Here is a 16304-nt window from a genome sequence, read left to right on the forward strand (position 1 = left end):
CCGACGATGAGGACGCAGAAGGCAAAGACGATGACGCTTATGACCCACTATGTTCGCACTGCACCTAGCAACATATTCAGTGCGACTATTCTCCCGTAGTGACTTAAGACCAGAGCAAGATCGGAAATGCACCCACTCCATGCACTGTTTAGACCTCACCGACACCAACCGATGTTGGAGACGGTACTGGCAAACAGAACAGAACCAGGGTCCGGGGTTCAATCTCGGCACGGACCAGAAGCGTGCGGAGAAGGCACTCCATCCGCGAGTCAATCCGGTGTCATGGGATTGTTACTGTTACCATATAAACCGATCTTTCGATTTAAGGCCTTTTATACATATATATCTAAATTGGCAAGGACATCGAGGGCTTAGTACAACCCACCGTTAGGAAAATCGCACCTTTTATGAGCTCAAGACCCTAAATCGAAATATCGGTTTATAAGGCAGCTTTATTCGAATATGGTCCGATTTTGCGCTTGAATCTGCGTTTTAAAAAACAGCGGTCTGTGCCAAAAAAAAAAAAAAATTCTTTGGAGTGCAGCAAATTTTTGTCGACTCCGACTCCAACGAAATTCCCCGACTCCGCAGTCCCGGTATTGAGGATATCGGACAGTGGAGTTGGCCATTGGTTGTAGCCAACTTTGTTCAATTCCTTGAATCTGTTTCCATCAGATTTCTCTCTTCTTTTAAATCGAGCAAAAGTCCATAACATCGATTTTAGTAGAAGTTTTTTAGGTAAGGTTCTGCCAAAGTGGAGATAGAGTTGACCTAATTTGATTATGAAAATTAATCTCACCACAATGCAGGATTCTCTATGGATCAGTGAAAAGAAATTGTTAGAAAACAGATGGATGGGTCATAGACAACATACTCGGTTAATTATTAGCCTGTTACCATAGTTCTATTCTCTAAACTCCTGTCTGTCGGGCCTACAGTTCAAATACTCTTAATTTGAAGCCTTAAAACTGAATTTTGGCGTTATATTTATTTTGTCATTCCGTTTGCAACACATCGAAATATCCATTTCCGACCCTATAAAGTATATATATTCTTGATCAGCGTAAAAATCTAAGACGATCTAGCCATTTCCGTCCGTCTGTATGTTGAAATCACGCTACACTGTTTAAAAATAGAGATATTCAGCTGAAATTTTGCACAGATTCTTTTTTATTCATAAGCAGGTTAAGTTCGAAGATGGACTATATCGGACTATATCTTTATTTAACCCCCATATAGACCGATCCGCCAATTTAGTGTCTTTGGCCCTTATAAGTAACATTTATTATCCGATTTTGCTGAATGTTTTGGTCCCATAAAAAGCGCATTTATTGTCCGATGTCGCCGTAATTTGCGACAGTGAGTTGTGATAGGCTCTTCGACCAGAGCAGTCCAGATTTGAATATAGCTGCCATATAGAGCGATATCTCGATTTCTAGTTTTGGGCCCATAAAAGGCGTATTTGTTGTCCGATGTCGCCGAAGTTTGGGACAGTGAGTTGTGTTAGGGCCTTCGACATCCTTCTCTTATTTGGCCCAGATCGATCCAGATTTGAATATAGCTGCCATATAGACCGATCTCTCGATTTAAGGTTTCGGGCCCATAAAAGGCGCATTTATTGTCCGATGTCGCCGAAGCCACATTTTCATGTGGAGGTGGCGATCCTCGTCAAGCTCCTGTAGGTGAGCAACCTGTGGACGCGCCCAGTAACTCGGAGCTATGCTTCTCGTAACGGCAATGAACACCACATACATCGGACCTCAATGTTCCAGCCGTGTGGTGCTCACAGCTATCCCGTGCCAGGATAAATCAACCAGCCAATTGCCGACAGGGCAATTTTCAGATCTGATGGAGTACAGATGGCAAACTATTTATAATCGCTCCACTCGATAGTTTCGATATTTTTGTTCTTAACTATCGATATTGTATTATGATTTATGAAATTATTGGTTAATCCAATAATTTTTTTTAAAAAAGGGTAAATTTTAATACAAAATTATTTTTTCTCGATAGGGTTAAAAACTATCGATATTGGCACAAAAATTACTCTATCAGTGGTACCATCGCTGATTTGCCTGCTCTACTAGAGAACAAATTCGAACGATTGCTTTAAGTTAACAACATTTCTTATATAAAATTTCAACTTTTTATACCCTCCCTTTTATACCCTTCGTCATTCCGTTTGTATCACCTCCAAATGTTGTTCTAACGTTATAGGGAATCTCTCACATCAAAATTCAATGTGGGAAATTCCCTACACTGATGTAGGACGTGATTGTATATGGGCCCATATATATTGGATGTTATATAAGATTCGTCCCAGTCGAACTAATCGCTTTTTACTTATATCTTAATTAATTCTGTCTCAAATTTCTTGCCTTAAGAAGTAAAATACTGTTGTAATAGCCCTTTTTAAAATGTTTGGACTTTTAATGATTATTTTTTCTTTTGAAAAAAAAGATCATAAGACGAAAAATCTCTGCATGGCACGGAATAACTATGAGCATAACACAGGCTGGAACTTTGAGATCCAATCAGTGTGGAGTTTCTCGTTGTCACGAGAAGCTTAGCTGGGAGTTACCGGGCGCGTCTACGGGGTGCACATAGTGGAATACTTCATACGGAGTAGCTGTCAACGCAGTCGCGCATAAACAACGGTATCGAGTGGAGAACCAATGCGAGGCCGGGTGGCATTGGCTCTTGCTTAAATACTGAGCGCCTATGATGTTGGATATGACAAGGCGAGTTATTGGTACCTTTGAATAACCAATGGCGATACTGTTCCCGCGGTTCACCTATAAGAGCTTGACGAGGATCGCCATCTCCACATGCAAATGTGGTTACAATAACAACAACAACAATATTCTGCACGCAACAACCGGGCGTGACTACGGGGTGCACATAGTGGAATACTTCATACGGAGTAGCTGTCAACGCAGTCGCGCATAAACAACGGTATCGAGTGGAGAGTCAATGCGAGGCCAGATGACACTGGCTCTTGCTTAAATACTGAGCGCCTATGATGTTGGATATGACAAGGCGAGTTATTAGCTCCTTTGAATAACCAATGGTGATCATTTTCCCGCGGCTCACCTATAAGAGCTTGACGAGGATCGCCACCTCCACATGCAAATGTGGTTACAATAACAAGAACAACAAAATTCTGCACGCATATATGTTACACTAAATTTAGTATTAAAAAACATATTTTCTAGATAAGCCCTTGAATTATTGCATTATCCATTTTGAATTCTCGAATCTTTTGAATGGACGGTTAGGTAAAAAATAAACAACTACCATGGGGTGTTGGAAGTTCTCTCAGCAATATGTGCAGGAAGATGAAGTTTGTTGAGGCTGCATTTGGTGAATTCTTCTTTTAATGCATATCAACCAATTTTCTTTTGAAGGGTAATGTAGTTGGACGAGGCAGTAAAATAACGGATTATCGGATTCAAGATGGCGTTGTCCACAATAGCACTGCCCTCTGCAATTGCTCCCAGAAGTCTCTCATTCTATGCATTGGCTACACAGAAAAAGAACGGCGAGTCCGTAAATTAAACAGTATCAGAGCCGACTCTCTCGATCCCGTCAAAGATCAGAGATTTACGCTTAAGTCATTTCCGAATATGTTTCTGTCAACACAGATATATGGAAAAACATATAACACGTTTCGTGGAAGCAAATGGTGTCCGATGAAATTTCAGATCAGACCAATTCGGTGCAAAGACCCTATGGCACTTTGGTGCGTACTTCCATTATAGTCGCCATATAGTATAGAAACATGGAAAATAAAACGACCTTTGTAAGTTCTTATGTATAAACATATATATATAAATATATTTTATAAGCGGTTTTACCATTATTACAATTTGTTAATTGCCATAAAAAAATTCTGCATTTAATGGATTAACAGACTTGATATTAAATTGCTGCCTTAATTAAAAACTGAAATTGATACAATCGTATAATTTGGCGAAAATCGAATAAAGTTATTACTTTTACTATTTCTATATGCATTCTTGTATATAGGCGTACAAATACATTGAACATCAAGATTGTAATTGCTATTCGATAATCGTTACAAAGCAAAAGATTGTAGTCATCGCTAATAAATTCTGTTTGACTCGAGTGAGAGAGATTTTTTATCACAGATCTTCAAGTGCGTAATCGTACTTAATGAATAATACGTGAATGTTTATGTAAGTTATGAGTTATTGTGTTGGTGATTATTTAGGAATATTTAGATTCAGTATTGTCGTAATTTCGTACCGCTTTTAATAATACTATATATCTATCACGATGATAGGAACACAAATTATGGCGCTGCTATGTTGGATGAATTGCTTATTGATGCTATCTTTATAAATAGATTAGGCATGATGACGATGACGGCGATGATGGTGATGGGTTCTTGAATTGACATAAAATTTGACTAATTACAACTATTAAAGACGCTATCCTCATGAGAGAGAGATGGTTACGTTACACAGTATTTAACTACCTACTTCAGCTGCTAATTATTTGCGAAACTATGGAACCTTAGAAATAATTTAAATATTATAGACCTTATTTAGAAATGCTTATTACATTTTTTGGTATATGATTATTGATGGTTGTGAGAGTTTTTGCCATTTATGGCGGATATCATTTTGTTTTCAAAATTCTTTTTTTTTTAATGTATTTGATGGGACCCTCTTTACACTTCTATCTGACTTAAATATAGCTGGGGGTTTGTTTAGCTTTAGTTATTATTACAGGGATATCTGTATTTTGCTAGCTATGTAATACAGTTGCAGACAGCTTGCTACCATTGTGATTAGGTTGCCAATTGCCACCGTCATGTGAACGCGGCGAAAGGCTTTATGTATGCGTTGATAGTGGGGACATTGTACTAAATCCCCTTGCACCAGACTGCCAACTTCTTTGCCGCTGCCAATGGTATCCTCGATTTTGTACTTTTCATGCATTAGATAAAGTAGAGGCGGCGCCAGATAAAGCCTAACCAAAACTTCTATGGTTCCCGTCAGCGATAAGGCACCCAATTGAATGCATTGTGGCGTATTCCAAGAGTGAAAGAAATATTTCACAAAGATTATGAGCATTGTTATACTCAGCACACTATTCAATGCAAAATATTTTGGAAATAATATTTGCTGACAGCGACCAAACATATGTCGTGGTAAGGAAAAATACAGCGAAAGACCTGCAAGAGGAAAGAAAAATAAAAATGGTTAAGAATATGTCAACTAAACATAAATATCTTAATCCAATTACTTTACAATATACTAATAACATTGTTGGAAAGTATGCTCAAAACGATTGCAAGATCAAAATAGGCAAGGAAAGTCTTAACAGCAAACACCAAAAAACAATGGTAAAACAATATTTTATATTTTTTTGTTTCTCGCGTTTTCTCCGCTTTTTTAACAAACTACATTTCTGTTTCTGGAAACATTCAAATGTATTTAAAGAATGACATTAGGATCACATAACTTCTCCAAAATTAAAGTTAATTCTTAACAAATATGACTGTTAAACTTCCATGAGGAATTCAAGCCTATAGGATTTCGTTGGCCCTTGGATTGAAAGAGGACGACACAAGACATTAAATGTCTAGGTATCACCCGATGTTAGACCTTTAGATAATATGTATGTATGTAAATTCTCCACATTTGTAAGAATATTGTTAGAATGAACCCAAATGTGGCTGCAACAATCCACAAAACTACCAAAATGCCAGGTTTAAATAGTTTTCATAAGCTTATTGTAGCCGTAGATAGCTACCAAGTGAATGAAGTGGACCAAATAGGAAGATTGTAATTAGAGCTCAATCGCCACAAGGAGGGGTTGTGTACCCCTTTTTTACTCTTGGATATCTGTCGAATTTTCAGGTCATTTGAAAAGGACAGTTGGAGTTTGTTTGTTGTTGTTGCAATGTTCGGACTTTGACCCCACGCTGGTCACATGGCGGACTTAGGCTTGATTTGTGGGGATGAGAAGGAGGATTCATAGACGGTTGAGCACCTATTACGAGACTGCCCTGAAATTGCGAGAGTAGGTGCAGGATTATGGCTACATAAAATCTATTTTCATGTTTAAATTTTCTTGATGCAAAAGTCCTTTCGCCATACTTGACTACTATAATTTTAAATTGCATATTGGAGGGAGCTTCTACAGACCTCCTGGCCGTTTTGTAATGCATGTTGGCTCCTAAACTTCTTCATTTTAATGTCTGGCATTGTACTTCTGCGCTTTTTGAATCTTTCGGGGGCGACACAATAGACCTAAGTTCCCATAGTGAAACTAATAGTGAATGAGGTTGCTAGACGCGTGCCATTATATACCCTAATTTTAAAAACCATAACAGCAGCAAACACAATTTATAAGTTATTTATTTTGAAGTTTATATTTTTGTTCGGCGAATTCGAAAATGAGTTGACATATCAAATTCTCTCAGCTGGGTTGATGCGGCCAACTGATAAATACGCCTTGGTTTGTGCATTATTATTTCAAAGGTCATTTTGGGGGTTAACAATTTTGAGCTTTTATTTATAAACGAGAAATTTGGTTGCCTTGGAAACAAATTTTTAATTTTTTGTTCAAATAATCTCAACGTAGTTTATTTATGGGTCTATTAAAGCTTTCGTTACAAAACCCAGATTGGTACACCAGATGTGGCATAGCTTAAACTTCGTCGAAATTGATTGAGTTTATAAAATGGACAAATTTATTATTTCGTTAATAAATTGTTGGTGCCCAAAACCAAAATGATCTACACTTGAGTCAGAATTCTATTCACTACTAGCACATACGGAGGCCACCGTAGCGCAGAGGTTAGCATGTTCGCCTATGACGCTGAACGCCTCGAATCGAATCCTGGCGAGACCACCAGAAAAAATTGTCAGCGGTGGTTTTCCCCTCATAATGCTGGCAGCAACATTTGTGAAGTACTATGCCTTGTTAAATTTCTCTCCAAAGAGGTGTAGTACTGCGGCACGCCGTTCGGACTCGGCTATAAAAAGGAAGCCCCTTATCATTGAGCTTTAAACTTGAATCGGACTGCACTCATTGATATGTGAGAAGTTTGCTCCTGTTCCTTAGTGGAATGTTCATGGGCAAAATTTGCATTTGCATTTGTATTTTACTAGCATATGTCGGACATACAAAAAGTCAGCGTCCTTTTGCAGATTGTTCCATATTTAAAAGTGTTGTTTTCTTTTACCTCAACACCTTGTTAGATAACAAAGTTTAAACTATTAAATGTTGCCGTATAGTACCGTTCTTTGCCTTGCAATTTGTACTATCACTGAATAATTATTATAGCTGGTGAAAAAGACGATTAAAGCTCATGATTTATAATGCAATCACCATGTTTATTATATGAAATTTTTTCAGATTATTGTCAGCGCGATAAAAAAACAAGATCTCTGTGAAATGGCAGGGCTATTTTTCCAAAATTGGTAACAAAAAACTGATACAAAGTCATATGATGTACCTTCTTTTATTGTTCAATGTTATTATCTGATTGTAAGCGCGCGCGCACATAATAAAAGTATATCTAAAAGTTAAGGTGTACATGATGAAATCAGAAATAATGTTATTACCTGACACAAAAGTCATCCATATCTGGGAACCAAAATGTGTTGCAAAGGCCCCCAAGTAAGCAATTAATGCCAAAGTGTAATTCATTTTGGGTGTTGAAGATGATTGGAGGTGATGGTCATCTGTCGTCGCCGTGGAGACATGTGCCGTTTGTTTAGAAGAGCTGCCATATATTAATTCGGGCCAAATAGTTAATAATACGAATGATGGAATACATATGGCTAGAACGTGAGCAGGTTGGGTAGTTTTCGTGAGCAATCTGTATGGAAGAAAGAAAAAAATGAACTTAAATTGTTTGTGGTTGTAATTTTTTTGTTTGTTTTTTCTTATTGCAAAAAGATGTAAGTGTCTTTCGCGCGAAACCATAACAGTATCAATTGAATGAGAATTTTGCATACATTCCACATCCGGCCGCAATACCAGCTCGCCTGAAAATCAAACGACAACTGAGTGGCGTACGTGCGAGATCGCATGCAATTTTTATTGAATGAAGCAAAGCGACCAAGTTTAAACATCGTACAGCAGCACCACCTTCGACTGCCGCCCCCCTAAATATTGGCACGAAGCTAAACTAGCATCTTCTAACTAGTTGCTGTATCCAATTGCACTATGTTGCGCTGTCCAACTAGTAGACAGACCTATGTTGGCTGTCGACAAACACTAAGCCACTAAGGCAAAGATGAAGCATAATTGGTTTTTTTGTTAGCGGTTATAAAAAATGCATTCCATCCTGGCTTGATGACTATGAAAAATTGTCTGAACGGCGGTTTTTTAATCAGACATCAAATCAGAGCGAGAGAGAGAGATAGCATAACAAATTTTTTTATTATATGATATCCGAATCTAAATCAAAAATAAATTGCCGATCAAATTTGGGAATTACAGCTTTCGACCACACATGGTACGTGCAAGTCAAAGTCTATTATTGCAGATAAGACTGCGGAGAGAGTAAGTGATGTGTGTTGAAAATTTGTGGCGCTAGTGAGTTATCAGTTTGAGACGTCATATTAAACTTCCCAATATACGTCATTTTATTGTGTTTGGCTGTGGTGGGCCTTAAATAAATCCCAAACTCACTTCTGAATAAAACAACACACACATACATTTTTAAATAAAGGTGTTTGTTTTGTTGTTGAGGGGTTTTTTGATATTATTATTATTTTTTTTTTTTGTTAAAAACGCTTTTATGATGCACTATAAGGCCATTTGAGAGAGAGAGAGAGAAAGAGAGGATTTTATACGGTTTACTATTTGCAGAAGATGCACATCTTTACTGGTGGGTTTTCTCCAGCATGCAAAATTCATGGATTGCAAAATTCACACAAATTGTTTGAATGACAACAACATTTTTTGTTGTTTTCAAAATTATTCCACATTGACCTAAAAAATTAGGTGACTGGTGTCATTGGCTTTAGTCAGACAACACAATTTTGTAAACAATTCCCAGTTATTGTTTGCTTCTGAAATTTCTTAAGGCTACGACGTTCGCGTACTTTTCCAGTATTCTGTTGCTAAGAGATTACAATGACACTTGCACTTCTTCACATTTTAAAGAAAAGTATCCGAACGATATTTATGGTATTTACTCACGTGTATAGTTTGCTTCTTTGCACTCTTCCAAAGGTTTGCTGCAGTTTAAATGTGAGCTTTTTGGTAAACTGGGTGCTTTTCGCTAATATATCCTCGTTGTATATTTCTTCAGGTGAGGAGGAGGGGGAAATTTGTTCTAATTGGGAGCCAACATTGGTAATAGATGTACTCTCGTTCTTCAGTTGTGTAATGGGTCGCCCGCATGACGAACGGCGGGCTAATTCATTGAATTCGCCTGGTATTGAAGAAGCGGAAGTTTCTATGGATTTGGCTGGGATAATCAATCCATGGGCAAAGGGACATTTCATTTGAAATCCCTGTGTAGTTTTTGCCAGCGCACTATTTGCAGTATTTGTACTCGAATGACCTCCTCGGGTTGCAAGGTCTGTGATATTTGCATGTTTATTTTCGGCTGCGACAGCGGCCACAACGGCTGCCTCTGCCACCCGTCGCCTCATGGTGTATTTCACTGCTTTTATAATTTTTTCTGGCATACCATTCTCAATGCACTTATCGATTTGTTCGCTTTCCCGCACGGAATTATGGCACATTTTTTCAAGTTCACTATAATATTTCACTTATTACACGAAGACACTGATTAAATGAATACTGGTTAAGAGTTTTGTTTGTTTCTTTGTTTGCTGTGTTACTGTGTGGGAGCAGTGCCCTTTTTTATTTGTTTTGTAGTTATCAGAAAACCAATTTAAACCAAATTTTTAATTTAACGATATTTCGAACATTGTTGTAAGATTATGTTATTTTTTGGTTAGTAGTAAGTTACAGGTATATATGTTGTTGGCCTTAAAAATTCTCTGTTGTATCGTGTGTGCACAGAGAACTGCCAGCCAACGACTTTCACACTTTGAGCTGATAAGTAATAGTGAATCGTCAAGCGGCCGTGCTTGTGCTTATATTTTCCCACACAATTGTTGTATAGTCAGCGTCTCGCGAAAATAAAGCAATAAAAAAGAATCACTCACACTCAGTCAGTCGGCTGCAGGCAGGCGGGCAGAGAATTAATCGTTTGACAATGTGACTTTCTCATGTATGTAAGTTCAGAGCGTAGATACCGTGCATGGAAGAGAAGGAAGCAATTTTACAGAATAAAATGGACCTCAGACAAGCTCTTCAGTCTTCAAAAGTCTGCGAGTAGTCATACATAACAATGGGCCAGGAGGGAACGTAGGGAACGACGTCGACAGCAATGTTACACACCAATGTTTTTGTTTTTGCCGATGACTCTGTCGGGTTTTTATGCTTGTTGATCGTCACATGCATACTGAGTATATATGTATGTATAATGGCACTGCTGTTGCTGGTGGCTAGCTAACAAAAGACGTGCCTCCTTCTATGCCTACGTCAGCAGCTTTTTAGACCATAAGATATTGGTTTTTTGGAAAAAAAACAAGTATGTGTCACATGCCGCCCCACAGATGCTAATTTCATCATGCCTGAAAATATTTACCTAATTTTTAGATATGAAGACTAATGGACTTTTGTCGATCACCTACAATTGAGGGGATACTTTCTTTCACACTCTCTCATTCTCTGCCTGCGTTGAATGTTCTCTTTAATTGTGGTTGGTTGCTCTCTTTTGTTGGGGAGTATTTGTATATGTTATTGCTATACGAGATTGATTTATTAGAATCACGCGTTTGAGTTGTTTACTGTTGTTTGGAAGAGAAGGTGATGTAAAACAACAAAGTGTACTCGACGACGCAACAGGTACTAAGTGCTCTTGCTTGTTTTGCTAGCTTTGGCAATTATCATTCCCTTAAGGGGAGGTTGAAGTATCATCATTGCCATAATCTCAAATTAAACAACAAATCCACATTCTCATCCATCCGGTGGTAAATTATACGCATATGAGAATATTTAAATTCTGGGGAATAGCCACTTTAAACTGAATAAGGCAATGGGATTTTAGCCAACACAGCAAGTCATCCAGTCTTGAAAGGAATTTTTTTTCTGACTGACTAGATTGCCAATAGGCATTGTTGTTGTCAACAACTTGCACCTTCTTCGTCTTTCGTCAAAATATCTGTGTGTTTGTTTGTTTCCAGTTCTTTCCTAATCAAATTTTCTCTGTAGACAATGAAGATATAAAACAAATTGCTTTATCACATAGAAACAGCGGCGAAATTTTCATTTTCTACGGAATTAGGGTATCGACATTAGGGTTAATCGATTTTTTTTGAAACGTGATAAACACGACAATCAGTTGGTAAAATCTTGAAACATTAATTGGCAACCCTAGGTATATTATCCATCGCTGTCGCTTTGCCCTTATATATGTATGTATGTAAACATATACGTACATACAATTTTGTAGTTATTTTATATTAATGTAGGTCGTTGGGGATTGCAAATAGTCTATTATGCATTTAACTCTTATACAAGTTACCTGGCACGAGGTGCTACCAATTCAAACGATCACATTTTTTTACCACCCATGGCGAAACAATTAAAGGTGTTCTCACTTGTACAACAACCACAAATCATATGGTGCAAACCGCCATTTTGTTATCAAGCTGCTCGCCGTTTTGCCAATCCACATAAACAAATTTGTTTGCGTGTGTGCATACGTGTGCGTACATGAGCAGAGAACATGGGAGAAAGAAGAAAACTATTAAGAGAATGCAAACAAAAATCTGACTTTTTAATACCGGTTTGACGACCGGATGTTAACAGCTGTTCGCTTGAGACCACCTTGTTAAATCCGCCTTGCCCACCACCATAGGATAAAGGGGTATATATTAATTTTTTATTCTGTTAGCAATACATGGAAATCTACATTTGAGACCCTACAAAGTATATATATTTCGGATCGTCGTAAAATTCTAAGACGATTTAACGATGTAGCGCTGTGTCACGCTACAGCTTTCAAAAATTAAGATATTGAACTGAACATTTTTATTAAATTAAACATTTTTATTTAATAATTTTTTTAAAGTTATTAAAGAGTTTATAGACCGATCTCCCGTTTAAGGGTCTTAAAAGCGGCATTTGTTGCACGATTTCAGTATCGGGTATGGTGTCACTCAAACCATTTGATTTGAGATCTTTGACACATAAAGGATGCATTGGAACAGCTAGATGGACAAGACCACCCATTCTCCGAACCAACTATGGTCCAGTTTGGAATATATTTCGATATAGCTATAAACCAATTTGCCGATATGGGATATAAAGTTCATAAGAGCCACATTTATTACCCAATTTCGCTGAAATTTGGAACATTTAGTTGCACTAAACCTTCCGATGTCTGAGCTGAGTAAGGTCCACGTCAGATTATTTTTTGGTGCGACAGCGGCCGCAACGGCATCCTCTGCCACACGTCGCCTCATGGTGTTGTTACTGTTTTTTTTAAATTTTTTTTTGGCATACCGTTCTCAATGTTCCTATCTTATTATTTCTACGCTTTTCCGCACGGATATTCAAAGTTCGTTCAAATGACAAAAATGTGCGAAAAACATCAACATTTCGGAATCCATTAATTTTTGCTCTGAGGCGTTAAAAAACGAGCTGCTCGAATGTAATTTGCTGATATTTTAGCCCATTCCCGTACAATGGTTTTCTTCAGGACATCCATGGTTAGGTTAGGTTGAAAAGGGAGTGCAGCTATTAACCCGCCCCATGCCACTATGGACATACACCCAGTAATCGGCTTGTTGTGCGCTCCAAAAACTATAAAGTAACCTCTAAAAAGAAAATTTTGATTTAGGAATTCCGTTCTACTTACAAAATCCTTAGTTGTTTTCATTACCACTCCCCTAAGTTGGTTCATGCATCCATACTCGTAATATTTTTTTCCGTCCTTACCTTTCTCTATAAAGTTGACCAAATAGAAAAGTCAATCAAATTGGCATTTGGCTGGACAGCCACTGGGCGAATGAAATGAAATGCGGAAAATGATTTTTAATTAGTCATTCTTGATTTACCCGTGCTATATGTGACGGTGGTACGTCCAAGGTCTACGTCCAAAATAGCCCTATAAAAAGGAATTTTGACTCGATTTTATAATGTAAGTACACAACAAACGACAGGTAACAAGTGTCACTACGAGGAATAAATTAAAGAATTTGTCCATGCCCACAAAAAAAAATGTTATGAAAAATTTTTTAATTGAAAATTAAACAGTTTCAATTAAAAATTATTTAATTCAATAATTTTTTTAATTGAAAACTATTTTTGTATCATGATCGTGATTGAAATTTAAGACAATTTTCAATTCAAAAATTAAGAATAAATTTTTTTAATTGTGCGTTTTCAATTACGGTCGTGGTTGAAATTTTTGTAATTTTCAATTAAAAAATTAATTGATTCAATAATTTTGTTAAATGCATCGAAATTTTTTTTTAGACCCAACAACACTGTTTTGACCTACCATTTTTGAAAAAGTGTAGTCGCTCGAAATTTTAATAAGTACTTGCTATATATAAGATAATACTGCCGCACAAACACTCTTCGAATACCTTATTAAGGGTCAAGACCATTAACAGTTTGTCACTCGATTCGTTCACCAACTTTAAGAAATCAGCTGATTTTACAGAGGAAAGCAGATGATTTTGATGAATTCGCGCGAATGACAAAATGTTAGTGGTCCAGGCTATTAATTTCTTATTTCTTAGTTGGGATTACTTTCCCAATACATGTAATTCATAGATCTAAACCCAACTCGCTACTTTTTCTTTTTTTACTCGACAAACAAAATTTTTCTGTTAAATTTGTCTTTATTTTAGCATCATATAACGTAGGAATGGTGTTTTAAGGACCCATAAGTCTTATATTTCGGATTTAAAAATACAATTAATCTACCAAAAACCCTTAAAATTTAAAGTAAATCCTATCAAATTTGGTAGAGAAAACTCTAAATGGCAACACTGTCTATAAACCCAGTAACTCACAATCAGTTTTCACTGTACAAATGGAGCTGTACAAGCAATTTCGGCTAGTTAATTTGAAGTGTTTGCGGGATTTGTCCAACAATCGCAAGTCAAACTTTTGCTCTAGAAAATTTGGCAGTAAGCGCACCACTATTCTGGAACGCGTGTAAGAAATACTTGTATAAAAAAGAATTTAAATCATCCAAACAAAGTGCACTTTACTATATTTGATCTGTTTGTGTTTTATTTAATACCCTGTTCACATAGGATATTGTCCAGCTTCAGAACATCCAATTTAAATACAATATTAATATTCAAAGAACAGCATAGCAACGAACTCTTAAAAAGTTTGGAGGAGTTTAGAATTTTCTAAAAATATGTGTATTTTAATACAATAAATACAATGTTGCCGTTTTCCTTAAGTCAATTTTCTAACATTCAACGATATTTTGTCGCTCATGAAAATATGTTCGCCTTTAGACGCAAAGTAAAGGATCTATAAATCTTTTAGCAAGAAAATTATTTCTTAAAAAATTGAAAAATTTTAATATCAATATTCAAAGAATAGCATAGCAACGAACTCTTCAAACATTTTGGAAGGCATATAGAATATTGTAAAAATATGTGTATAGCAATTCCTTAAAGTCAATATCAAATTTTATTTCTGTGTAGGTTTGTAGACTATCAATACATTGGCACAGTAATGTGTCAATAACCCAATAACATTTCACATGAAATTTAACAAGTGTCGTATTGTTCTTGGCGGCTTAATACCTTAGCAACGGATAAAAATTTTTTTTTTATATTTTATTCCGTGCTAACTTGGCTTATAGTGCTGATTCACATATTTCAGTAATAGTCACCAAATCCAATGGCTCTAATAAAGGGTGATTTTTTTGAGGTTAGGATTTTCATGCATTAGTATTTGACAGATCACGTGGGATTTCAGACATGGTGTCAAAGAGAAAGATGCTCAGTATGCTTTGACATTTCATCATGAATAGACTTACTAACGAGCAACGCTTGCAAATCATTGAATTTTATTACCAAAATCAGTGTTCGGTTCGAAATGTGTTCAAATTTTGACAAATTTTGTTCAGCGATGAGGCTCATTTCTGGTTGAATGGCTACGTAAATAAGCAAAATTGCCGCATTTGGAGTGAAGAGCAACCAGAAGCCGTTCAAGAACTGCCCATGCATCCCGAAAAATGCACTGTTTGGTGTGGTTTGTACGCTGGTGGAATCATTGGACCGTATTTTTTCGGTGAATGAACACATTTCGAACCGAACACTGATTTTGGTAATAAAATTCAATGATTTGCAAGCGTTGCTCGTTAGTAAGTCTATTCATGATGAAATGTCAAAGCATACTGAGCATCTTTCTCTTTGACACCATGTCTGAAATCCCACGTGATCTGTCAAATACTAATGCATGAAAATCCTAACCTCAAAAAAATCACCCTTTATTAATGGTTATCATGTCAAATACCTTTTATATTAATCAAAACATGTAAATGTAAATTTGCCTATTCTGCTTCTCTCATATCAATGAGTGCTCTCCGATATACGTTTTAGCGCAATGCCGACGCTTGCCGCGTCGCTACTTTAGCAGAAAAGGTTACACGGCTAAGTTAAGTCCCCCACAAGTGTCGCCAGCACAAAGAGGGAATAACCACACTAACCTCAGAGCTATAGTTATCATAAAATAAAATAGACGGAAGAGATATTTGAACCAACAACCAGTGAATAACCTAAATATTTAGAAAATTTGAGGTTCCCTTCCAAGCGATGATATTAAAGAGAAAATATAATTATGGTTAGTTATAACAGAGGTTAGCATGTCCGCCTATGATGCGGAACGCCTGGGTTCGAATCCTAGTGAGACCATCAGAACAAATTTTCAGCGGTGGTCTTCCCCTTCTAATGCTGGCAACATTTGTGAGGTACTATGCCATGTAAAACTTCTCTTCAAAGAGGTGTCGCACTGCGGCACGATTTTCGTATTCGGCTATAAAAGGAGACACCTTATCATTGAGCTTAAAACTTGAATCCGACTGCACTCATTTATATGCGAGAAGTTTGCCTTTTTTCCTTAGTGGAATGTTAGAATAGTCTCCAGTACCCTAGTTGACGTGGTCCTCATCTCTCCGCCTATGCCAAGACAACATGTTCCCTGAACTTGTTGGATGCTCCCAACGTTGTATTTTTTCTTCATAGCAGTCCACC

At 37.0% G+C, this 16304-nt stretch overlaps 2 protein-coding genes across 7 annotated transcripts in view; one reads left to right on the top strand and one right to left on the bottom strand.

Moving 5' to 3' along the window:
- The window catches only part of LOC106087549 (blood vessel epicardial substance), a 75683-nt gene that overhangs the window by 13441 nt on the left and 45938 nt on the right, over positions 1-16304 (top strand). The gene's annotated exons all lie outside the window — the stretch shown is intronic.
- LOC106087548 (uncharacterized) lies at positions 3969-10472 on the bottom strand. Its single transcript, XM_013252625.2, has 3 exons — positions 9193-10472; positions 7605-7861; positions 3969-5203 (listed from the first exon to the last, which is right to left on the bottom strand). Exons 1-3 carry the CDS (start codon positions 9741-9743, stop codon positions 4752-4754), a joined length of 1260 nt encoding a protein of 419 aa, XP_013108079.2. The 5' UTR covers positions 9744-10472; the 3' UTR covers positions 3969-4751.

The sequence above is a fragment of the Stomoxys calcitrans genome, chromosome 4, assembly GCF_963082655.1.
Source record: "Stomoxys calcitrans chromosome 4, idStoCalc2.1, whole genome shotgun sequence".
Classification (NCBI taxonomy): Eukaryota; Metazoa; Arthropoda; class Insecta; order Diptera; family Muscidae; genus Stomoxys; species Stomoxys calcitrans.